General features: G+C 56.9%; 2 protein-coding genes across 6 annotated transcripts in view; one reads left to right on the forward strand and one right to left on the reverse strand.

The window, feature by feature from the left end:
• On the forward strand, positions 1-13067 carry PLIN4 (perilipin 4). 3 transcript variants are annotated; one of them, XM_081499686.1, is made up of 9 exons: positions 1-484; positions 611-675; positions 1189-1336; positions 2186-2247; positions 3213-3215; positions 4617-8001; positions 8113-8300; positions 10606-10674; positions 10753-13067. In XM_081499686.1, exons 2-9 carry the CDS (start codon positions 628-630, stop codon positions 11083-11085), a joined length of 4236 nt encoding a protein of 1411 aa, XP_081355812.1. In that variant the 5' UTR covers positions 1-484; positions 611-627; the 3' UTR covers positions 11086-13067. The 3 variants fall into 3 exon arrangements, with proteins under 3 accessions (XP_081355812.1, XP_081355810.1, XP_081355811.1); XM_081499684.1 differs by lacking the exon at positions 3213-3215; XM_081499685.1 differs by lacking the exons at positions 1-484; positions 3213-3215 and having other exon boundaries at positions 489-675.
• The window catches only part of HDGFL2 (HDGF like 2), a 16339-nt gene continuing 5256 nt past the window's right edge, over positions 13040-24122 (reverse strand). Inside the window, exons 4-16 of one of the 3 annotated variants that reach the window (XM_081499688.1) lie at positions 21326-21517; positions 19234-19350; positions 19055-19126; positions 18024-18189; positions 17821-17896; positions 17417-17732; positions 16318-16421; positions 15586-15659; positions 15370-15440; positions 14952-15053; positions 14550-14763; positions 13691-13823; positions 13040-13371 (exon numbers count right to left, since the gene is read on the reverse strand). In XM_081499688.1, the coding sequence (XP_081355814.1) occupies positions 13269-13371; positions 13691-13823; positions 14550-14763; positions 14952-15053; positions 15370-15440; positions 15586-15659; positions 16318-16421; positions 17417-17732; positions 17821-17896; positions 18024-18189; positions 19055-19126; positions 19234-19350; positions 21326-21517 (1740 nt within the window). In that variant the 3' untranslated portion in view covers positions 13040-13268. Of the gene's footprint in view, positions 13372-13690; positions 13824-14549; positions 14764-14951; positions 15054-15369; positions 15471-15585; positions 15660-16317; positions 16422-17416; positions 17733-17820; positions 17897-18023; positions 18190-19054; positions 19127-19233; positions 19351-21325; positions 21518-24122 lie in introns of all 3 variants that reach the window. The other 2 variants (XM_081499687.1, XM_081499689.1) reach the window with 2 other exon arrangements.

Consider the following 24122-nt stretch of genomic DNA (forward strand, 5'->3'; position numbering starts at 1 on the left):
TGTGTGGCTGAAGCATGATGAAGGAGGGGGAAGGAGGGAGGAAGCAAGACCCTGTGGGTCATGGTGAGGTGTCTGGAGGGGCAGCTGAAGCACATGGATGGTAACTGGCCAAGGCAAGGTGGCCCCGCAAAGCAACTGAAACACACCCATCACCCAGGTGGACACCAGAGGCCGAGAGGGTAAGCAGGCTGTGCCTCGAGGGTATGGGATGACCTGTGAATCACTCAGCCTGGTGGGGGCAGGTGCCGTGGGCAGAGGCTGCCTGGCACTGGGAGCGGGGGAAAGGTACTGGGCGCTGGGCCCACGCTGGGCCGGTCGGGCAGGCAGGCAGTCACGTGACCACCCAGAGCCCTCCCCCAGCCCACTGGCTGCCTGCCTCAGCCAGCCAGGCCCGCACCACCCCAGACCCTATAAGGCGTGGGAGCTGAGAGCCCAGCTGCCGGCTGCACCGCCTGTCACTCCAAGGGACCCCCACACGGTCCAGGTGAGCAATGCCAGGGTGAGGCCAGCCTCCGGGCAGGAGCTGGGGGACTGCTCGGGGTTATGGGTGTCGGGCAGGAGGCCCAGGAGCCCCCATTCACACCCCTCCCCCATCTCTACCTCCTTCCAGCTGCCTAGAGGGTTACCATGTCTGCTCAAGATGGAGGCCAAGATCCCCCCAAACCCAAGGGCAAGGTGAGGGCAGGCATGGGAGGGAACGACCCCAGCTGGGCCCTGAGAAGCCCCCAGAACCTTAGGGAGGTGACCTCCATATTCCTGGGATCTGAAGGGGCTTCCTGGGTCAGGTGGGAGGGCTCTGAGAGCCACCAGGCCAATCTTCCATCTGGTCCCCAGCTGGAGGGTGAGGGGTGGAAGGATGCACTCAAACCTCAGTTCTTCCCCTGCTGTGTGACCTTGGGCCAGCCTTGGCCCCTCTCTGAGCCTCAGTTTCCCCATCTGTGAGATGTGGGCCCTGGAAGGAAAAGGTCTTTAGAGACCCAGAGGATTATTTCCTCTGTCCCCGGGAGGTAGACTGAACCTGCCCATTGCTCAGGTGAGGAAACTGAGGCTCAGGGTGGCTGGAACACTTTCCTGAGGTCACCCAGGAGCAAGGGTCCGGGCCCGTCTGGGAACCCAGGGCTGTCTGATGTGCCCCTTGCCCCGCCCCACCACACCTGGCTCTGCTCACACACACCCCACCCCATGTAGACCCTGGGCAGCTTCTTTGGGTCCCTGCCTGGCTTCAGTGCTGCCCGGAACCTGATGGCCAACGCCCACAGCTCAGCAAGAGAGGCCCAGCCAACTGCCGAGCCCGCAGGCGTTCCAGCCAAGGAGGCCACCCAGCCCCAGGCTCAGGGTGAGTGGACAGCTCCATGGATGAGGCGAGGGCTCAGGAGGTGGACCCCAGAAGGGACTTCTGCCCACCTTGGGGGTGCTTCTTATGTGCCTGTGTCGCCTCGATAGACCCTGTGAGGCTGGCATGCTCATTTAGTACCAGGTGGGGACTCAAGGCATCAATATGAGTGACCCGAGGGGGCACAAGTCAGCTAGAACAGGGGCATGGATGCAGCCTTACTCCCATGTTCTCAACCCCCTCTCCGCCTTCCATCACCCCATTTTTGATGTACCGTGGACGTTCCACAGGTCTAAGCTCATCTGAGATTTTGATCCCAGTTCCAGAGGGGGACAGCGGCTTCCCTGGGGTCACACAGCCTCCAGTTGCTCAGCCAGAGTGTTCGGGGCGGCCCTAGCCCCAGGGCCTGAAGAGGGGCTGGAGCAGGGGAGCGCAGGCCGAGGTGGCAGCTCTGGGCCCAGAGCCCCAAGCAGCTGACTTCTGCTCTGTATATCCTGGCTGGGGAGGCAGCTGCCAGCTGTAGTCAGGCGTGGCAAGGCAGGGGCCCAACTCCTTTCTCTGTGGCTGCCCGCGCCCCTGGTGGGCATTCAGCACCCAGGACCCCAGCAGAGAGAACTCAAGGGAACCCCTATGCCAGGAAGCCGATCCTGGGGGTTTGAGGGAGCCCCCAGTGAGGCCAGTGACTGAGCTAGGCCCATGGCCATGGATGTCACCTTCTGTTGTCCCCAGCAGGGCAGCTGGGACATTCCTGACCTTTCGGGCTGTGCCCGCTGATTGTGCAATGGGCTCCAGGGGGGCTGATGCTAGCCTGCGTCCCTCCTTGGGTTGCCTCACTGGCTCTTGTCCCCACAGCGCCCGCTGACCCAGAGCAGACGGCCAGGGGGTTAGAGAAGACGCTGCTGCCTTCAGACAAGGTGAGAGGGGCTAGCAGAGCCTGGTCTGATGGCTGTGCCTCCCTCTGGGGTACCTCTTCCCTTGATGTTTCGGTTCCTGCCATCCGGAGGGTTGTCATAGGCCAAGGAAAAACACACACCCCTGTGTGTACCGCTGTGGGGTGACAGGCCAGTCTTCCCCTTGGAGCCTCTATTTCTGCATCTGTGAAATGGGTGCAGTATTCTGACACCATCTGGTCTACAGACCCCCTACTCCCTGCCAACTCCCACCCTGGTTCTGTACCTAGCACAATATGACCAAAACAGTGCTAATGCACTCAACACGTGTCAGGCTCTGGGCTAAGTGCTTTACATGTACTGTTTAATAGTTAATCCTCCCCACCACAACAGGGAAGGAGCAATAGTACCCCACACAAAAGCTGAAGCACAGAGAAGCCAAGCCATTTGCCAAAAGACACAGGAAGACGAGGTAGCTTGGGATGTGAAACTTGGGCAGTTAGAAGCTGAACAATGGCCAATGCTGCATCCACCCTCGGTCCTGGATGAATGGGAACCACCCATGTAACCTTGTCCCCAAGGTCAGGGCAAGCAGAGTGGCTGATACAAGACCACTGAGGGCCACAGTAGGGTGGCAGAGCTCCAACCCAACCCTTCCGCTCAGCACACACCCCACTCTAGAGTCTTCTTTGACTCCCCTCTGCCCTCAGCTTGGCCATATCTGAGCTCCTCAGAGGGCAAAGTACTGCTTGGTTTGCCCTCTGGCCCAAATTAAAACAGACTCTGGCAGCTGAGGGCCCCTCTACCCATTTTTTCACTCCTCCCCCTCCATCCATCTTCACTTGCATTAATGGAGCGTCTGCTACCTGCAAAGTTGGTCAGGGACCTTGACTCCTTTTCTTTACCAGTCTTTGAAGGAGGTGCTGTCTTAATCACCATTTCCCAGATGAGGCTCAGAGAAGGGGTGTGGCTTGCCTGAGGTCACACAGCAAGTACGGGAGAGAGCTGGGATTTGAACCCAGGTCTCTGTGGGCAAGGTGCCCACTTGAGATGATGTTGGGCAGAAGGGCAGGTGGTGAGACTATTTCAGGGCTTCTCAACTTCGCCATTATGGCCAGTTCAGAGTCAGATCATCCTCTGTGGGGGGCTGTCCTGGGCATTGTGGGGTGTTTAGCAGCATTCCTGACACCCACCCACTCAATGCCCGGAGCACACTCTCTCTAAAGTCATGAACTACCACGGATGTCCCGAGATATTGCCCAGTGTTAGGATCGCTGGGGCAGGATCACTTGGGTTTAGGAACACCTGAATTGGAAACAGCACACTCCTGGTTGAAGCTGAATGGTAGCCATCTTGAGGCCATCACAACCCTTCAGCAGTTTGGAAGAACTAGCAGAAACTGCCCTGTGCTACCGGGCTTCCCTGGTGGTTCAGTGGCAAAGAATCTGCCTGCCAATGCAGGAGACTAGGGTTCAATCCTTGAGTTGGGAAGATCCTACATGCCTTGGAGCAACTGAGCCCTTACTCCATCATTACTGAGCCTGTGCTCTAAAGCCTATGTTCCGCAACGAGAAGCCACCGCAATGAGAAGCCCACACCACAACTAGAATGTAGCCTCCACTTGCCACAACTAGAGAAAAACCCACTCAGTGACAAAGACGCAGCACAGCCAAAAATACATGAATTTTTAAAAAATGACATACCAAGTTATCAACTTGGTTCCTATGGCTCAGACCCAATACTTGGCCCTGTACTTTTCTGGTTATTACTTTAAAAAATAATATTTATTTGGCTGCACCAGGTCTTAGTTGCTGCACGAGGGGTCTTTGATCTTTGTTGAAGCACAGGAGATCTAGTTCCCTGATCAGGGATCAAACCTGGGCCGTCTGCATTGGGACTGTGGAGTCTTAGCCACTGGACCACAAGGGAAATCCCCATTTATCACTTTTCTAAAAGTGGATCCCCTTCTTTTACTTGAATATATTCATGTTAACGAGCATTTGGTCACCTCAAATTTCTCCCTGTGTTGGGGACACCAGGCTCAAAATTTGATGTAAACCGAGATTAGGCAAGATGAACAAAACATGTAATTCTAAGACTTGCTGAGCCCAGGCTAAGGGATATTGGGCAAAGAGGGTGCTGGGGCATAGCTGTCAACAGTCGGAGTCTACCATATCTGGGCACCACGTGGCTCTGCGACGGAGCTTGATAGACTGTGTCCTGGGAGCCAGGGTAGGAGGTATGTCGGGGTGAGAGGTGAGCTGGCCAGGTCTCCAGGGAGCAGGTCCCACTCCCCAGGGTATGTCAAGGATTGGGGGGAGGAGGAGATCTGGGGTGGGGAGGAGAGGTGTTTTTCAACTCTCTGCTTCATCACGAGTCTCTTGCCTCATCAGATGATCTCCGGGGCAAAGGACCTGGTGTCCTCCCAGATGGCCAGGACCAAGGATGCTCTCTCCACAGGGATGGCTAGCGTTGTGGACACGGCTAAAGGTGTGGTCCAGGAAGGCCTGGGGATGACTCAATCCACTCTAACAGTCACCAAGGATGCTGTGGCCAGTGGGGTAACTGGGGCAGTGGGTGTGGCCAAAGGGGTCCTACAGACTGGTATAGACACCACCAAGACTGTAGTAACAGGCACCAAAGATGTAGTGTCCACTGGGCTCACTGGGGCAGTGAACATGGCCAAGGGCACAGTTCAGACTGGCGTGGACACCACCAAAACCGTCCTGACTGGCACCAAAGACACTGTGTCCACTGGGCTCACTGGGGCAGTGAACATGGCCAAAGGCACAGTCCAGACTGGCATGGACACCACCAAGACTGTCCTGACTGGCACCAAAGATGTTGTGTCCACTGGACTCACTGGAGCAATGGGTATGGCCAAGGGGGCCGTCCAGACTGGCATGGATACCACCAAGACTGTCCTGACTGGTACTAAAGACACCATGTCCACTGGGCTCACTGGAGCAGTGAACATGGCCAAGGGCACAGTCCAGACTGGCATGGATACCACCAAGACTGTCTTGACAGGCACCAAAGATGTTGTGTCCACTGGACTCACTGGAGCAATGGGTATGGCCAAGGGGGCCGTCCAGACTGGCATGGACACCACCAAGACTGTCTTGACTGGCACCAAAGACACTGTGTCCACTGGACTCACTGGAGCAGTGAACATGGCCAAAGGCACAGTCCAGACGGGCATGGACACCACCAAGACTGTCCTGACTGGCACCAAAGATGTTGTGTCCACTGGACTCACTGGAGCAATGGGTATGGCCAAGGGGGCCGTGCAGACTGGCATGGACACCACCAAGACCGTCTTGACTGGCACCAAAGACACTGTGTCCACTGGACTCACTGGAGCAATGGGTATGGCCAAGGGGGCCGTCCAGACTGGCATGGATACCACCAAGACTGTCCTGACTGGTACTAAAGACACCATGTCCACTGGGCTCACTGGAGCAGTGAACATGGCCAAGGGCACAGTCCAGACTGGCATGGATACCACCAAGACTGTCTTGACAGGCACCAAAGATGTTGTCTCCTCTGGGCTCACTGGAGCAATGGGTATGGCCAGGGGGGCTGTCCAGACTGGCATGGACACCACCAAGACCGTCTTGACTGGCACCAAAGATGTTGTGTCCACTGGATTCACTGGAGCCATGGAAGTGGCCAAGGGGGCTGTCAAGACTGGCATGGATACCACTAAGACCATCTTGACTGGTACTAAAGACACCATGTCCACTGGGCTCACTGGGGCCATGGGAGTGGCCAAGGGGGCCGTGCAGACTGGCATGGACACCACCAAGACCGTCTTAACTGGCGCCAAAGACACTGTGTCCACTGGACTCACTGGAGCCATGGGAGTGGCCAAGGGGGCTGTCCAGACTGGCATGGATACCACCAAGACTGTCCTGACTGGCACCAAAGACACCATGTCCACTGGGATCACTGGGGCCATGGGAGTGGCCAAGGGAGCCATCCAGACTGGCATGGATACCACCAAAACTGTCCTGACTGGCACCAAAGACACCATGTCCACTGGGATCACTGGGGCCATGGGAGTGGCCAAGGGGGCCGTGCAGACTGGCATGGACACCACCAAGACCGTCTTAACTGGCACCAAAGACACCGTGTCCACTGGGCTCACTGGAGCAGTGAACATGGCCAAGGGCACAGTCCAGACTGGCATGGATACCACCAAGACTGTCCTGACTGGCACCAAAGACACCGTGTCCACTGGGCTCACTGGGGCCATGGGAGTGGCTAAGGGGGCCGTCCAGACTGGCATGGACACCACCAAGACCATCTTAACTGGCACCAAAGACACTGTGTCCACTGGACTCATTGGAGCCATGGGAGTGGCCAAGGGGGCTGTCCAGACTGGCATGGATACCACCAAGACCATCTTGACTGGTACTAAAGACACCATGTCCACTGGGCTCACTGGGGCCATGGGAGTGGCCAAGGGAGTCATCCAGACTGGCATGGATACCACCAAGACTCTCCTGACTGGCACCAAAGACACCGTGTCCACTGGGCTCACTGGGGCCATGGGAGTGGCCAAGGGGTCCGTGCAGACTGGCATGGACACCACCAAGACTGTCTTGACTGGTGCCAAAGACACCATGTCCACTGGGCTCACTGGAGCCATGGGAGTGGCCAAAGGTGCCATCCAGACTGGCATGGACACCACCAAGACTGTCCTGACTGGCACCAAAGACACGGTGTCCACTGGGCTCACCTCTGCAGTGAACATGGCCAAGGGCACAGTCCAGACTGGCATGGACACCACCAAAACCGTCTTGACTGGCACCAAAGATACCATGTCCACTGGGCTCACTGGGGCCATGGGAGTGGCCAAAGGAGCCATCCAGACTGGCATGGACACCACCAAGACCATCTTGACTGGCACCAAAGACACCGTGTCCACTGGGCTCACTGGGGCCATGGGTGTTGCCAAGGGGGCTGTGCAGACTGGCATGGACACCACCAAGACTGTCCTGACTGGCAACAAACATGCAGGGTCCACTGAGCTCACTGGAGTAATGGGTGTGGCCAAAGGGGCCGTCCAGACTGGTATGAACACCACTAAGACTGTCCTGACTAGCACCAAAGATATTGTGTCTACTTCAATCACTGGGGCAATGGGTGTGGCCAAGGGGGCTGTTCAGGTTGGCATGGACACCACCAAGTCCGTCTTGACTGGCACCAAAGATGTTCTCTCTACTTCAATCAGTGGAGCAATGGATGTGGCCAAGGAGGCCGTCCAGATTGGCGTGGACACCACCACATCCATCTTGACGGGCACCAAAGATGTTCTGTCTACTTCAATCACTGGAGCAATAGATGTGGGCAAAGAGGCCATCCAGACTGGCATAGACACTACCATGACCATCTTGACTGGCACCAAAGGTGCCATGTCCTCTGGGCTCAGCAGCGTAGGGCATGTGGCCCAAGAAGGTATGCACACTGGGCTGGGCATCATCCCGAACTGGTTACCTGATTCCAAGTCTGCCACCTCAGTTGGACTTGCCAGTTCCAGGGCCCCAGATGAAGGAGAACAAACCATTCCAAGCCCCTCTCAGGCTCAGCTCAGCGACCATGGACCTCTGTCAGCTGAGGCCATGTTCAGCCGAGAGGCCACCCTGGGCAAGGTGGGTGGTGCTCCCGGGGCCACCACTCATGGCCAGGAAGGAGCCCAGAGCTTTGCAGCACTCCGGGATGAGCTGGAGGAGCTGGGAGAGATCTTTCAGCCCATGAGCGCCGAGGAACAAGGTAAGCACAGCCTGGTCCCAGCTCCCAGGGCCACGGTCGTCTGTACACCCCAGGCCTCTGATGCCCAAGGGGCCTCTCGTGAGGACTGAGCAACCCTGTCTTCCCTTTCAGCTCAGCTGGCTGCTACCCAGCCCAAGCGGAGGGAGGTCACGGCCGACCAGGGCAGCTACTTCGTGCGTCTGGGTGACGTGGCCCCCAGCTTCCGACAGCGGGCTTTTGAGCATGCCCTCAGCCACCTGCAGCATGGAGAGTTCCAGGCACGGGACGCACTGGCCCAGCTTGAAGATGTCTTCAGGGAGGTAAGAGCCTTGCCCCTTCCCAGGCATGTTCCTCAGCTTCGTGTTGGGGACTGGACGGACACGCACTGAGCACGCAGTACGTGCCCATTGGCCACTCGGTCACGGGCCTACTCTCGAGGAGCTTGCCTCCCGGGGTGGGGGGAGATGGACACGTGACCCAACACTTGCAGCCAGCAAGGCTGCAGAAAAGGAAACACAACAGTCATGCAGAAATGGGCAGCAGGGCAGGGGCGTGTCCATTTGGGTCACATCCTGTGGAAAGTGGGGATGACGAGGACAGACAGTGGCCTGAGAACAAGCTAGGTGTGTTCTGAGGAGCAGAAGGGTGCCCGGGGTGGGGAGGGTAAAGTGAAGGGGTGGACAGAGTAGAAGGAGCCCATGCAATCTGGGTGGAGTTCTGTGATGCAAGAAAGGGCGCCCAAACAAGGGTGACTTTTTTTTAATTTGGCATTATTGCGGCAAGCAGCCTTTCTGTAGTTGTGGTGTTCTGGCTTCTCACTGCCGTGGCTTCTCCTGTTGCAGAGCACAGGCTCAATAGTTGCAGCATGTGGGCTCAGTAGCTATGGCTTGCGGGCTCTAGAGCCTGGTCTCATTAGTTGTAGCACACAGGCTTAGTTGCTCCAAGGCGTGTGGCATCTTCCAGGGTCAGGAATTGAACTTGTGTCCCCTGCATTGGCAGGCAGATTCTTAAACACTGGACCACCAGAGAAGTCCCTCAAAGGTGATTTGAATGCCCCTGTGGAGACAGGCACCAGCCAGCAGGGTCGTGCTCTCTTACTCACTCCACTCACTCCCCAGGCCCAGGCTTTCTTCCCCCGCATCACTGCCAACACTCATGTCAGCTCCTCGTGGGCAGTGGGGCTGACCTGCTGCGGGAGGAAGTTAAGTGGGATTCAGTCCACGGTTGATGCAGACGGTGATGGAGCCCCAGCTCTGAGGACCTCCAGGTTCTCAAGTTCACGGGTCTTAAATGTTGAGCAGCCCCACCTACTCAGGTGGCAAGGAACCCAGCCGAGCTGTTAAGAGTCAGGATCCCTAAGATGTGCTCAGGCGCCTGTGTTTTCAATCAGCACTCAGGGGTCTGTGGTGAACCACATCTAAGGACCACTGCTCCAGCCCAGAGGATCTCAACGGGGCAGTCCTGTCCCCAGGGAACACTGGGCCAAGCCTGGGGACGTCAGTGGTGGTCACTCGGCAGGACTCTTGGCATTGAGTGGGTGGGGGCGAGGGAGGCTGCTCTATACCCCACAGTGCCCAGAACTGTAAACTGAAGATGGCCTGATCCAACAGAGGCTTTATTGAGGTGGATCACTCTGGCTCCTGTGGGGAGAACAGGCCACAGAAGTCCAGGAATGGAGATGGGAGATGAATGAGGAGATTTGAGGAGCTGGGTTCTAGATGTATTTCCAGAGCAGAGCAGCCAGGTTAGACACGGGAAGTGAGAGATCCAAGACCCTCTAAGGCCTTGGAGAATTTCAGCAGGAGACACTTGGAATTGCCCTGGGTAGGTGGGTGGTGGACATTATGGCCTGGTCTTCGACAGAGTAACCTGCAGATGAGCAGGAGCCCCGATGGAGTCGACTGCTGGGGCGAGTTCTGGGACGGGGAGGGAAAGTTGGAGTGCATATTTGGTCCACTTGCTGAGGTCTCAGGATGACAAGAAAGATTAGTCAATGGGGGTGGGGTGTTCCTATGTACCAGGGACCCAAAATACAAGGAGGAAACGGTCATGACAGAGCTCCAACCCAAGAGGGGAAATCAACACAGAAATTCATGGTAACTGGACAGTGATAGCCTCTGAGAAGGGAAACAGATCTGATTGGGAGGGCCTGGGGCCCCCGCACTGGGCCAGAGGAAGCACATTCCAGGCTAAGTGGGTGGCATGTGCAAAGGCCCTGCCTGGGGAAGCAGCACACCGGACATGCTTGGGGACAAGAAGGGGCCAGTGTGGCCGAACAGAGGACCATGGGAGATTAGCAGGAGGGGAGGTCACAGGTGCCTGGAGCCAGCCAGGCAGCCATGGTGAGGAGCTTGGTTCCAAGGCCTCCGGGAGATGTTGGGGGGGCGACAGTGCTGAGCTGGGGTGACAGTGCTGCTGCCATCCTGCCCTCTGAGCACCTGATGACCTCACAAGGCACCAGGATTATTGCCTCTTCACGTGCCACCCTCTGGCTCCAAAGCGCTCCCCCACGCCATGGGCAAGGTGGACATGAGACACTGGGCCGGGGAAGGCCACCCTGAGTGTGTCAGAGGCAGTCCCCACTGAGAAGCCACCATGTTTGTGCTGGGCTCTTTTTTTCCCTAGATCGAGGAGGCCCAGCAGGCTCCGCTCAGGGATGCAAGCAGCCAAGCAGAGGAAGCCGCTGCTGGGGAGGTGCGTGCATACCGGTGAGGGGCTGGCGGGCCTGCCCCTTGCCTCCAACCCCACTCACCTCACTTCTTCTGTGCACAGGTGCTGGCCACTGGGGCTCTGTCCAGGGCCTGCGACCTCGTCCAGCAGCTCCACGTGGCCTACAGCTACCTGGCCTCCAGCCTCCAGGGCCTCCCCACAGAGCTTCAGTGGCAGCTCCAGCAGGCGCGGCACAGCATCTGTGAGCTCTACAGCGTGGTTTCCTCGGCCACCACGGTGGCGGAGCTGCCAGTCAAGCGGCTGGCCGAGAGCCGCCAGGGAGTGGGCCAGGCGTGGCGGGGCCTGGAACAGGTGCTGCGGAGCGTGCAGCAAGGCCCTCCGCTTGGCTGGCTGGTGGGGCCCTTCGCCCTGCCCGCTGATGGGCAGCCGCTGTAGGAGCCCCTCCCCTGCCCCGGAACCAGCTCCAAGCCCCCAAAGCTCTGGGTCCTGGAGTTCCACCAAACCATGCACCTGGTGCCAGGCCTGTCTGTACCGCCCACCTGCCTCCCTGAGCATGAGCTCAGCTGGTCCTTCTACCGAGGAGCCCCAGGCAGCTAAGACTCCCAGTGCCTTAGCCTGAAGATCTCCAGCAAGCGCTCAAGAAAGGGTATGGTGCCTGCCTAGAAAGTTCTCCACTCCGCACCCCGACCAGGGCCCTTTTATCTTTTACAGACTCTGGGGGCCTTCCACCCCAGCCGGGGTCCTCTAGCCACCAGTTAGCAGGCAGCCCTGCTCCTCCGTCCTGGGCTCCAGGCAGCTCCGTCCTTGTTCTGAAAGCACACATCCAGCAGCTAACAGCGCACACCCCCAAACATACCAGAATGCCGTCGTCCCGGGGCAGGCGGGCTCCCGCCGCCTCTGCTGACCCTGCCGCCTCCACTGACCTTCGGGGGAGGCCAAGGGGCTCTGTAAACGCAAAGCTGAAGCAACTGCCACAACTGAGGGCCAGATGGTGCAGGTGGTGGTGGGGTGAGTACATGTCCCCTCCCGATGCTGCCCACCCGCCAGCAGCACCCCTGGTCAGGGCTGATCACAGGGGTCCAGAGCTGATGTTCTGAGGCCCTGGGCCCAGAAGCTGCCGATGAAGGAATAAAGGGAGGGACCCCAGGGAACACATGACAGAAGGTGCTCGAGGGACTTCCCTTGAGGTCCCGCGGTTAGGGCTCTGGGCTTTCACTGATGATGGTATGGGTTTGATCCCTGGACAGGGAACTAAGACCCCACAAGCTACGAGTGTGCAACCCCCCACCCACAAAACAAAAACATGCTTGACATGTGTTCAGGTCCTGGTCATGTGCTCCAGGCCGGAGACCAGGGGCTGGGTTGGCAGCCACTGGACAGGCTTCCTTTCCAGCCATGCTTTCCTTGAGTCTTTGAGGCACCCTGGGAGGTGGGCTGCACACGGGAAGGTGGGGCCATGGAGGTCCAGTTCCCCCTGATCCTGCTCCCCGGGGCCCGGGAAATGCTGGGGGAGCTGCTGACCGCCAGTAGCCCAAGCCTTGTCAAGCGCCCCCCCCAACTCCACAGAGCCCATCACACCTGCACCTCCCAAGCTGGCCACCTCCCTGACAGAGGGCGTGAAATGCCCCCTCTTCTCAGAAATGATCGAGTGCTCTGAGCCCAGGATGAATGAGCCAGCTGTCCCCAGAGGGTCACCACATCTGCCAGGGGAGCTGGCCAAGGTGGGACACCAGGACCAGTCTGGGACCCTTCCCCAAGCCTTTCTTGCCTTGCTGCCCATCCCAGATGGCCATCCGAGTGGGTGACGCTGGAAACGGTGGTTCACAGAATCCGAGCTCAGCGTCAATCTCAAGTCCAACCAAACCACAGTGGGGGGTGCCCGGCCCAGAAAGCAGAACCACGCCCTGGCCTCTAATCCACCAGGACAGAGAGGCTGGGCCACCAGAAGGACACACAACAGAGGCGACTGTTTAAACAACTGCCATGTGCAGGTGCTTGGCTAGGCAACACACACAGACACACCACACACACCCCCACCCCACCCCCATTACCCCCTTCGCTGGTCTAGAGAAACACACACACCCCACCCACTAACCCCTTCCCTGGTCTAGAGAAGCTCAAAATGGAGGTGCCACTTGCCCCACGTCCACAGAAAGGCCTGCCCCCCAGGCCCTCACCCTCCGAATGTCAAGGCCAACAGCCTGCAGCACCCCTTCTGGTATTTCAGGAAAAGCCTCGCTCACCCCGTCTCCCTGCCCCTCGTCAGCCCTGCAGGGCCATGGGCACTGTCAGAACCAAGTTCACATCCGCGACTAACAGTGACCTTGTGCTTTAAAACCCTCTGTCCCCGGACTAGCCCTTGACCACTACTTAGAAAACCAAGCCAATAAAAGTGACTCTTTTTTTCATTATAAAAACCCTTTATAGTCATTTCATGTGGGTTGGAAACCACAGAAATTAGGCAAAAAAAAAAAAAAAACAACACCCAGGGGGACAAATACAAACAAACAGCACAGCGTCTCCCCAACAGTTCTCTGCTCTCTGGGTACCAGGAAGGAGCCAGGCTGGCCATTGGGCAGCTGCTCAGGACGGCGGGGCCTGGCCACAGGCTGCCCAGCTCAGCTCTCCTCCTCATCCAGGGACTCCGAGTCCATCCGCAGCCGCTCTCGGTCCAGCCACTCCTTCCCGGGCCCGTCCAGGTCGGGGCCCTCCCTCATGGTGCTGGAGGAGGATGGTAGGGGCAGGGTGAGCAGGCCACCTGTCTGTCTGCCCCCTCCTACAGAGCTCAACTCGCTCTCCCTGCAGCCCCACCACACACAGGCAGGCACCGTCGTTCCCCACAGTGGGTGGCAGGAGGAAGCCACCACACCCGCCACCCCAAGCCCAGGCTCAGGGCAGCTCTGAGTTCAGAGCTCCCTCCATGGGGCTGGGGTGTCAGCACGCGGGACAGAAGTCCCTTTGTCCAGGACCCCACTGAGAGTGGCTCAGACACTGGGATGCCTTCTCCGGAAACGGGCCCTGTGGCTGGGGTGACACTTACTCATTGTGTAACAGGTCTTCGGAGGAGCCAGCCCCCGGCCCCTCCTCCGAGTTCTGTACTTGCTCTGACTCCTTGTCCTCGGTGCTCTCCCCTTTCTGGGACGCAGCCTCGCCATTCATGGGAGCTGAGAGGTCTGTGGGAGAGAGGCTCATGGGTCACAGCAGGGGGCTACCAGTGGGGACCCTGCAATCCTTTCTGAAGAGCATAAGCAACATGCACACCTCAAGGGCCCTCAACCCGTTTGTGTCTCTTTCACCATTCCACTCAAGCCACCAGACACACGAGGACAGCAGGCTGCATGTGGGTCCTTCTCTAGCCGGCCCCTTACCATGCAGCCTGAAGATGGGAGGGGCCAGTCAACTAACCGCGGGCAACACCAGGAAAAACCCTGCCACAGCCAGGTCCAAGAGACACAGGAAGAACACGGCCTCTACTGTCCCTGCGCAGCCTCGGCTCTGCTGACTCCCTGTCGATGCCCACCCGCCAGGCTGGTCCAAGCATCTCACCAGGACCATGTGACCCCTCCGTTCCCGGAAGGCACGCCCTCCTGGCCCAACAGCCACGGCCCTTGCTCCTCTCAGCTCACTCGTGGCCCTCCCTCCTCCCAGACCTCCATGACCGCCTGCTCCAGTAACACTCGCACACCTGGCAGCACACACATGGCCTCTCAGACTACCTGACTCTGAGGGTGGTGCCTGTGAGCACAGGGGTGTGTGGCCCAGGCGCCAGGCACCTTGTGGACACAGCCAGCCTGCACGGCCAGTGCCAATGGATCATGTCCCCAGGCAGTCTGGGGGGAGGCACCAGCCCATGCTCAGGGCCCTGCCAGCCACCTTGGTCCCTCCCTTGAGCTCCTCACCAGTGCTCGCCTCATCCTCCGCCCTCTCTGTGGGGGCCTCCTCTCCGGCCAGCACTTCCTCGGCCTTCTCCGCCTCGGCCCTCTCCTTCTCTGACCCGGTTTTGGTCGCCTTCTGGATGGCCTCGATCTTTGGTCCCAGGACCCGAGACTTGAGCCGGGTGTAGACCTCCGCCGCCTTCTCCATCACCTCCTTATTAGCCTTGTAGCGGCGGATCTGGCTCACCAAGAGGCCTGGCTCAGGAGGTGCGGCCGCCTCACCCTGGTCCCGAGACCCTCCCTCATCAACACCACCCCTGGCAGTGCCTCCCACGAGCACGGCTTCCCCCTCGCTGACCATAGGCAGCCCAACTCCCAGAGCAGGCCCGTGCCCCCAGTCCCTTCGATCCCTGGGCCCTGCCATACCTTTTTCAACGTGGCCACAACATCCGTGTTCTTCTGAAGGATCTGTGAGGTCACCTGCAGGGTCCCTAGCTCCTCCAAGGCATTCAGACACCTCTTCACATCCTGCACGCGGAGAGGGCAGTCAGCAGCGTCAGCATCTAGTTGAGAGGGCTCTTGGGGCCCAAGAAGGTGGGGAGCAACAACCTGGGGCTCAAGTTATAGGGAGCCTCGGGACAATGGGAAGGACCAGGACTCACGTGGCACCACCTGGTGGAGGCGCAGAGAACTACACCCAAGAGGCCAGGCTGGCCCTCATCTGGGGGGCACCCACCCCAGGTAGCCTGGTTTTGCCTCAGGGTTCTGAGACCTCTCAGGAAGCTCCAGCAGTCAGAGGATGGGGGACCTAGCCGTGACCTCTGTACCCCAAGGAAGATCTCACCGGATTGTCAACCTTCAAGGCGAACTTGATCTCGCTGTGCAGTTTCTGTAGCTTCTCCTCCACGGAGGGCTCTGCAGGTAGGACAGCAGGCAGTGCCGGGCCTGAGTGAAGTTCCCGCTGACAGGAGCCACTTGCTCTTCCAGGGCTGCCCCTCGTCCCTCCCGGAGACCCCAGGCTGCACCCAGGACAGTGCTGAGAAAGGTGAGAAACCCTTACCTTTCTTCTTCTCAACCTTCCGGTCTGGTGGGAACCCTTCCGACCGCTTCCGGGTCCGCTCCACCTTCACGGACCTGTGAAGAGTCAGTCATGCCCTTAGAGGGTCCCTGATCCATGTCCCCGCCAGTGACCAGGGGCCTGTGAGGGTACCTGTGGCTGCTGCAGAAGGAAACAGTTAGAAGGCCCCAGAGGCCAGGAGGCAGCGGCTCAGGGCCCTACCTGATCCAGTTGAGGGCAGCGCCCGAGGGGACCAAAGAGATCAGTCCTTCCTCTAGGAAGCAGATAACAAATTTTTTTTTTAAACAGGTGGCTAAGGGTCAGTGGCTAGTTACATAAACTCCAGCGCGTGAATTACTAGAGGCTGTGATCTGACACTAGGAAATGGCGGCAGACATGTTACTGCAGCTCCAATTCCATGTCCCGCTCGGCGGTCTGGGCCGGGTCACCCTCTGTAGGCCGATCTTGGCATTAGGGGGTAGGAGCAGCCTCTCTGGCCCCCACCTATCAGATGCCAGGAGCACCCCAGTGTGACAACTACAGGTGTCCCAGATACAGCCTGGTGCCCGAGGGATAGGGTTGCCCAGGGAAAAGTTCCTGCACAACCTGATGGGATCCTGAGAACCAGATACTTCAACTGCTTCAGTCTCCAAGACTGACTTTGGACCCCAGGGCCCTCCCCTGAGTTGTGGGGACCCCTGAGAGCCGTGGGGGGGAGGCAGCATGGGACCAGACCTGGCTCGCGGCTTTTCCTCAGAACGCCCCCTCTTCTCTTTCTGGCTGGGTCTCCTCGCAGGCTCTGTGCTCTGTGGCTGCAGCTTCTTAGCTGATTTCTTCACCTGCGGCAACCAGGGAACAAAAGGGGCTGGAGCAGTGGGCAAAGGGGACTGGAATCTAAGCTGTCCCCTTAGAGACACAGCTCAACACATCCTGCCACCACCTCCACCTGGATGGGAGCTGCTAGACCAGGTGGGATGGACCTCATGTCCAGCCCATCCCCATGCACCAGCTTCTCAGCTCTGAAAGGACTACCCAGCAGTGGGGGGCCCCACTGCATTCCTCTGGCTGAGCAGGACACTTCCTGTGCCAGGGCACTTGGCTCCCCACTTTGTGACAAAAAGAGTGGTAGGGAGAGAATAGGGCATTGTTCCTCTCCCCCATCCCTACAGAGTGGGCTCCTAGGCTCACACCAAAAGGCAATGGGCCTGGGAGCTCTGATTCCTGGGCTCAGGCTGGCCTGTGAGAGCCATGAGGTGGGCAGCTGACAGTCACAAAAGGCCTCACTACTCCCTCACTCACCCACAAGCCATCCCCCAACTCAGCAGCCAGAGGACACCCATGAGCACCCACCTCATCTCTGCTCACAGTCTTCCAGGGCTCCCACATGAACAACCAAGTCCTCCAGAGGGCTACCAGGCCCTGCATGAGCTGCCCCACCCCCTGCTGCCTTCCCTGTTCTCTCTCCCTCGCTCACTCTGCTCTAGACACACGGGTCTCCTCGCTGTCCCTCCAACATAACAGGTAGAGTCCTGCCCCAGGGCCTCTGCATGTGCTGTGTGCCTCTGTCTGAAAGCCCTTCCCCCAAATAACTTCCCAGATCCCTCACTTCATTCACCTCCTTACTTAATGTCAGCTGCCCACCTGCAGCCCGTGAAGTCCATCCTATTTGAGCTGGAAGCCCTGTCGCCCCAGTGTCACCCTGCCTGCCCCCCAAGGCACTGACGGTACCCTCTCCCTCCAGTGTCAGCTCATCAGCAGGGGATTCCTACATTTCCGGACTGCCTTTGCTGCCGTCTCTGGTCCTGGCGGCTCAGCCGGTGCTACACAGACGTACCTCTCTGTCCAGCTCAGCCTCAGGCTCAGGCTCCGAGTCGGAGGAGGACTGCGGACCCCGACCCCGGCCCTTACGGCCGCGCTTCTTGACCGGCTCGTCGTCGTCCTTGAGCTCTTCGCCGCTGCTGCCCGCGCTGCCCCCAGGCGCCGCCTCCCCACGCTCGCGCTCGCGCCGCCGCTCCTTCTCCTCCTTCTCCTGCTCTCTCAGCCGCCGCAGCTCCTCCTCCTGCTCCCGGCGCCGCCGCGCCTCCAGCTCACGCCGCCGCTCCTCGTCCCGGCGCTTCCACTCGCTGATGCGGTCCACCTCGTCGCTGTCGCTGAGGGCGCGGGCCGGTGAGCACGCCATCATGGGGCCTCGAGCCACATCCGCCCGCCGCCTGCGCCCCTCCAGGGCCCTGCACCCACCTGTCGCTGCTGGAGCTGGTGGGCGGCCGCTCAGGCTTAGGTTTCCGCCCGCGGGGCTTGGGCGGAGGTTTCTCAGCTGCACAAGAAAAAAGGGGCAAGCTCGCCCGCATCTCGGGGGTGCATCTCTTGGAAGGCCTCCCTCCACCCCACCCAGCCCCACCAGGCCAGGCCCAGACCCTGCGCAGCACCCCCAGCCAATCTACCTGGCTTCCGGCCCCGTGGAGGCTTCTTGACTGACACTTCCGAGTCCGAGGAGGAAGAGGAGGTGGAGGCGGAGGAGGACGATGGCGACCTCACCGGGGGCACCGGCTCAGCTTTGGCCGCGTCCGATTCCGCTTTGGAGTCCGAGTCTGATGCAGACGGCGCCTTCTGCGGGAAGCCGGGCCGGGTGAGAGTAGCGGGGGCGCCCACCCCTCCCCTAACTGGAGACCTTTCCTTCTGGCCCGGAACCAGGAAGCCCAGCAGCGCGATTCACCCGGTCAGGGTGTCGGCACCCCCTGGACCGCCCCCTCCTCTGTGGGTGCAGGAGACACACTGATTGAGACATGCAGATACACACAGGTACATGCACACACAGACACACACACTTGTACAGACAACACACTTGTAACCATGCAGATAGGACACGTTTGCACACATGGGTATGCAAATTCTATTGTACGCTTAAGACAACACACTCCAACATACACACACGCACACACATCATGTCCACACTTGTACACACACCCTGGTACATGTGCACACCCAGACACCAGACGTGCTTGTATACACATGCTTGTACACACACAGGCCCTTGCACATGTGAGAACACATACTGCTACATGCACACTCCATACCCATATACACATATTTAGGCACACACACCACATTCACATGTGCACGCGCACACACACACATTCTCTCCTCTCTCACGGGGCCCCAGATAGCACCCTGGCCCCTTCCGACCCTAGCATCTCATTTTCCCAACGAGCTTCTAAATCCCTCTCCAGGGAGCAGGGTAGCCTCCTCCGGGGAGGTGCTCTGTGCACACTGTGCTTGGAAACCACGGAGTGAAGCCAGGAGTGAAGGTGAGGTGGATGTCAGTGGGCTCTGGGGTCTCCCTGGGGCTATGGCCTCCCCTCCTCCAAAAACAGACCGCCCCTAACCGAGGGCCGTGGCTGCTGACCATGGAGAGATGCACAAGGAACTTTTCCAGGCCACCATGTGGGAAGGAAACAAAACCAAACCTCTGTACCTTTTTCTTCCGTCCCGGAAGGGGGCCCCGCCGTGGGGCCCGGACAACAGCTTTCTTCTCAGGGGTGAAGTCCTGGGTGAAGAGGAGGGAGCCGGACATGGGGTCCACAGGCAGCAGACCCACACGCGGCCCCGCCCAAGCATCCCTCCCCTGTGCTCTCACTCTGGCCAGCTGCTCACCTGGTCACTGGTCTTCTCTGACTCGGAGGAGCTTTCCGAGTTCTCCTCCTCAGATGGAGACATGCTGGCTTGATCCAGGTCGCTGGAGGCCTTTCGAGTTCGTTTTGAGACCGACATCTAAAAGGGGAGCAGCCCAAATGGATCAGCAACTGAGAAAGGCCTTGTGCTTGGTGGAGCACCCATAGCCTAGGAAGCTTTGGGAGGGGGAGGAACCCCTTAGAGAATCTGATAAAAACCAGGGATACTGAACCTAGACATGATGCTCAGTGAGAGAAGCCAGTCACAGAGGACAAATACAACCCGGTTCCACTCATGAAAAATTCCTAAAGGACTCAAATACATAGAGACCTGGCAAAAAGACACAGACCATCCTCCATCCCTGCCCCTGCCAACCATGGGGAAAGGAACACCAAAAATGAGCTAGGGTGCTGGGTAACAATGGAGGGGGTTGTCTGTCTCCCTAGTATGGGGGAAAATATATTGTAATAATGACATTCATTTAATGCAAAGATGAAAGCAAAAAATAAAACCTGAATACATATTAACCTACAAATACTGGTTTCTCTCTAAGGGGTAGGATGGGAGGGGGACATTTGACATATTTCTGTTAACTCCTCCAACAACTGTAGACAGAAACAACTGAGACTTTTAAAAAAACAGTGCCAAGTGGAGAAGCCAAAGGCCCAATACTCTTAACAATACGTTGGTCAGAATTCATCCATATCAGAGATTATTTCTCAACCACTGAAAATTGAACCTTCAAGTAATAGTTAAGGACAAGGAAATGCTTGTCTATTAGGTGGAAAACCAGCAAGACACACACTGTGTGCATGATTGCCAGTTCTGTGCTTTACACACACACATACACACACAATTGATCACACTCAAGAGCGCAAAGAAACAGCGGAATGCATCCAGTCCTTTGGCACAAAAACCCCCTCAGAGAATTTGGGCGTTTTTCACTCACTGTTTTATGCGTTTCATACCTTTTAATTTATCTACAGTGATCATGGCTTACTGTTACAATTGGAAAGAGAATCCCATGGATGGAGGAGCCTGGTAGGCTGTAGTCCATGGGGTCGCTAAGAGTCAGACACGACTAAGCGACTTCACTTTCACCTTTCACTTTCATGCATTGGAGAAGGAAATGGCAACCCACTCCATTGTTCTTGCCTAGAGAATCCCAGGGACAGGGGAGCCCGGTGGGCTGCAGTCTATGGGGTCGCACAGAGTCGGACATGACTGAAGCGACTTAGCAGCAGCAGCAGCATTATTTTTAAAAATCATAAAGAAGGGCCTTCCCTGGTGGTCCAGTGGTTAAGACTCTGCACTTCCACTGCAGGGGGCACGGTCCGATCTCTGGTTGCAGAACTAAGATCCCGCATGCTGTGGGGCAAGGGCAATAAATAAATAAAAAGAATGCCTCACTCCATCAAAAGAATTTGCTGCTAGATCCTAGTCCTTTCACTCTGCACCCGAATATTCAGAAGCAGTCACAAGGCAGAGGAAGGGGTGGGGAGGAAGCAGGAAAGAGAATACATCCAAAAGAATTTAAAACTCACATCCATGCAAAAACTTGTACATGAATGAATGTCCACAGCTGTGTTATCTGTGATGGTCCCCCAGTGGAAACATCCCAAATGGCCAGAAACAGATGATGGATAAACAAATGTGGTCCCTCCACACACAGGAGCATCTCTCAGCCATGCAAAGGAGAGAAGCCCTGACACTCGTTACCATGTGGATGGACTCTTACCACACAATGCTCAGTGAGAGAAGCAGACACAGGACACACAGGGTGTGATTCCATTGATGGAAATGTCCAGAACAGGCCAAGCCACAGACAGTGGATTCGTGGTTACTAGGACCTGTGGGTAGGGACATGTGGGGACTGCCAAAGGGGATGGGGTTTCTTTTGGGGGTGATGCAAAGTTCTGGAACTGACAGAGGTGATGCTGGCACAACTTTGTGAATGTACTAAAAACCACAAGAAGGAAAGGCCGGGGAGGGAGAGGAGGAGGCCAGATGGGGCCCCTGAGGAAGAGGAAGGGCCCCAGCCCCCACAAGGCAGGCGTGCCCGCCCTGTCCCTACCTTCAAGGCCACAGCCTTCCGCTTGAGGCCGCTGTTGTCACTGCTCTTGTCAGAGTCAGAGTCGCTCTCCATCCTGTCACTGGTGGCTGCGGCGGTCACAGCTGTGACGGCCATGACCCCCCGGTCCTCGTCATCCTCACTGCCACCTGCCCGGTCCGCTTCAGTGGCCTCACTGTCAGAGGAGCTCACCGGCTGGGGGGTGGTGGACAAAGACAGCAGGTCACCACAGAGCTTGTCGCACGGACCGCACCCGCTGGCCGGGTCTCAAGTGTCAGGGTCCCGTCTGCTTGCTCTCCAAAAGGGGGAACTGAGGCCCAGAGAGCTCTGAGGGCCGAGGCAGAGGGTGAGATGGACCTGTGAGTGCTGGGCACTGCGGGATCTGAGGGCAAACCCTGGGCCAGTGACTTAAGCCTCTGGGCCTCAGTTCCCACATCTGAGCCGTGGGGACAAGAGTGCCTTGGTCTCACAGGGCTGTGGTAGGGTGAGACAGAGTGGCGTACTTAGGACAATGCCCAGACAGGCAGGAAGTCCAGGGAGGTTTGACTTTTGTAAAAATTATTATTCCAAGTACGGATGAGGAGGAAACCAACCAAGGACAGGACCTCTGAGCATGAACTTCAAGGCACTTCTATTTCTGTTTTATCCAAAACATCAGCTCAGGCAGTAATAGCCACAGAAACAGCAAACACAGCGACAACACTGCCCCCATGCTCACCGAGTGCTGGGCTTGTCTGTGAGCAGAGGCCAGGTGCCAGGTGGATGGTATCACCCAGAGGAGAACAGGGTGTGGGCCCTGCCCCCAGGGAGCTTACAATCTAGTGGGAGACCAGCCACAGCCATTTCAAGAGACCCTTTCAACACTGCTGGTGGGAATGTAAACGGGTGCAGCCCACTATGGGAAACAGTATGGAAGTTCCTCAAAAAAAAACTAAAAATAGAGTTGCCATATAATCCAGCAATCCCACTCTTGGGCTTATATCAAGAGGAATTATAATTTGAAAATATACATGTGCCCCAATGTTCACTGCAGCACTATTTACAATAATAGCCAAGACACAGAAAACAACCTGTCCATTGATGGATGAATGGATAATGATGTGGCATATATATACAAAGGAATACTACTCAGCCATAAAAAAAAAAATGAAATAATCCTATTTGCAGCAACATGGATAAACCTAGAGATGATCATACTAAGTGAAGCAAGTCAAGAAGAAAAAGACAAGTACTATATGATATCGCTTATATGTGAAATCTATAAAATGGTGCAAAGGAACTTATTTATAAAAGAGAAATATAATCACAGATGTTAAAAATGAACTTATGATAACCATGGGGGAAGGGGAAGAGGAGGGATAAATTGGAAGATTGTGACTGACATATACACACTACTATATATAAAAGAGACAACTAATAAAGACCTACTGCATAGCACAGGGAACTCTACACAACACTCTTATAATGACTTAGATGGGAAAAGAATCTAAAAAAGAGTAGATACATGTATATGTATAACCAATTCACTAACTGAAGCTAACACAACATTGTGAGTCAAATATACTCCAATAAAAACTTTTTTAAAATAATAAAATATGACACAAATGAACATACCTATGAAACAGAAACAGACTCACAGACATAGAGAACAGACTTGTGTTTGTCCAGGGGTGGGGGGATGAGAGAGGATTGGGAGGTTGGGATTAGCAGATGCAAACTACTATGTATAGAATGGATTAATAACAAGGTCCTACTGGACTTCCCTGGTGATCCAGTGGTTAGGACTCCATGCTTCCCCTGCAGGGTTCATGGGTTCAATCCCTGGTCAGGGATCTAATATCCCACATGCCTCAAATAACAAACAAAACAGCATACCAACAACAAAAAGGTCCTACGGTATAGCACAGGCATGAATGAAGCTCTCCTTAGGAACCAAAGAGGTGGGTGTGGCTGAGGTGCAGGGAAGAGAAGAAGTGGCAGGAGAGGGCACTTCTTTGGTCTTCCAGTGGCTAAGACTCCGAGCTCCCAATGCAGGGGGCCCAGGCTCGATCCCTGGTCAGGGAACTAGACTCATATGCAACAACTAAAGATCCCACATGCCAAAATGCAGACTGAAGATCCCATGTGTGGCAACTAAGACCCAATGCAGCCAAAAAAAAAGAAGAACATTAGGGGGAAAACTAAAAAAGCCACATTTCCTTGGTGTGATTACAGTCAAGGGTCAAGCTGGTCGAAAAAAAAGCAAGGAGGAGTGAAAGAGTACGAGGGTATGTGTGTGTGGCGGGGGCTCCAGGGTGATGGGAAACACCATAGAAGCTAGGAATTGGGAGCTAGAAGCAGTGAGGGTGTGCAGCCGGGTGGCCAGAGGAGGGTGGAGGGCCCAGGTCAGGGCTGGACAAAGGCTGGTCAGTCTCCGGGCCTGCCTGCCTTGCCAGACCCCACCCGCCTTGCACTGGCCAGAAAAGCACTTCAGCCTAGGAGACGTGAGGCCTGGGTTTGAGTCCCAGCGCAGCATGAACCGGCTAGTGGGACGGGTCCCTTCACCTCCTCTTCTGCCAGGTCACAAAGAGGTTATCAATTGGGATCCTAGGTTCTCAGCCAGGGGTGATTCTGTCCCCAGGGGGGCATCCAGCAATTTCTAGAGACATTTGGATTATCAAGATGGTGGTGGTGGGGGTCCTGGCATCAAGTGGGTGAGACCCGAGATGCTGCTCCATAGCCCACAGTGCCCAGGATGCCCCTCAGGAGTGACCGGCTGCAGAAGTGTAAAAGCCCTTGGTCCGGGTCTCAGCCCTCACCT

This window comes from Giraffa tippelskirchi, chromosome 6 (assembly GCF_054371585.1).
Source record: "Giraffa tippelskirchi isolate mGirTip1 chromosome 6, T2T-mGirTip1v1.2.pri, whole genome shotgun sequence".
Lineage (NCBI taxonomy): Eukaryota > Metazoa > Chordata > Mammalia > Artiodactyla > Giraffidae > Giraffa > Giraffa tippelskirchi.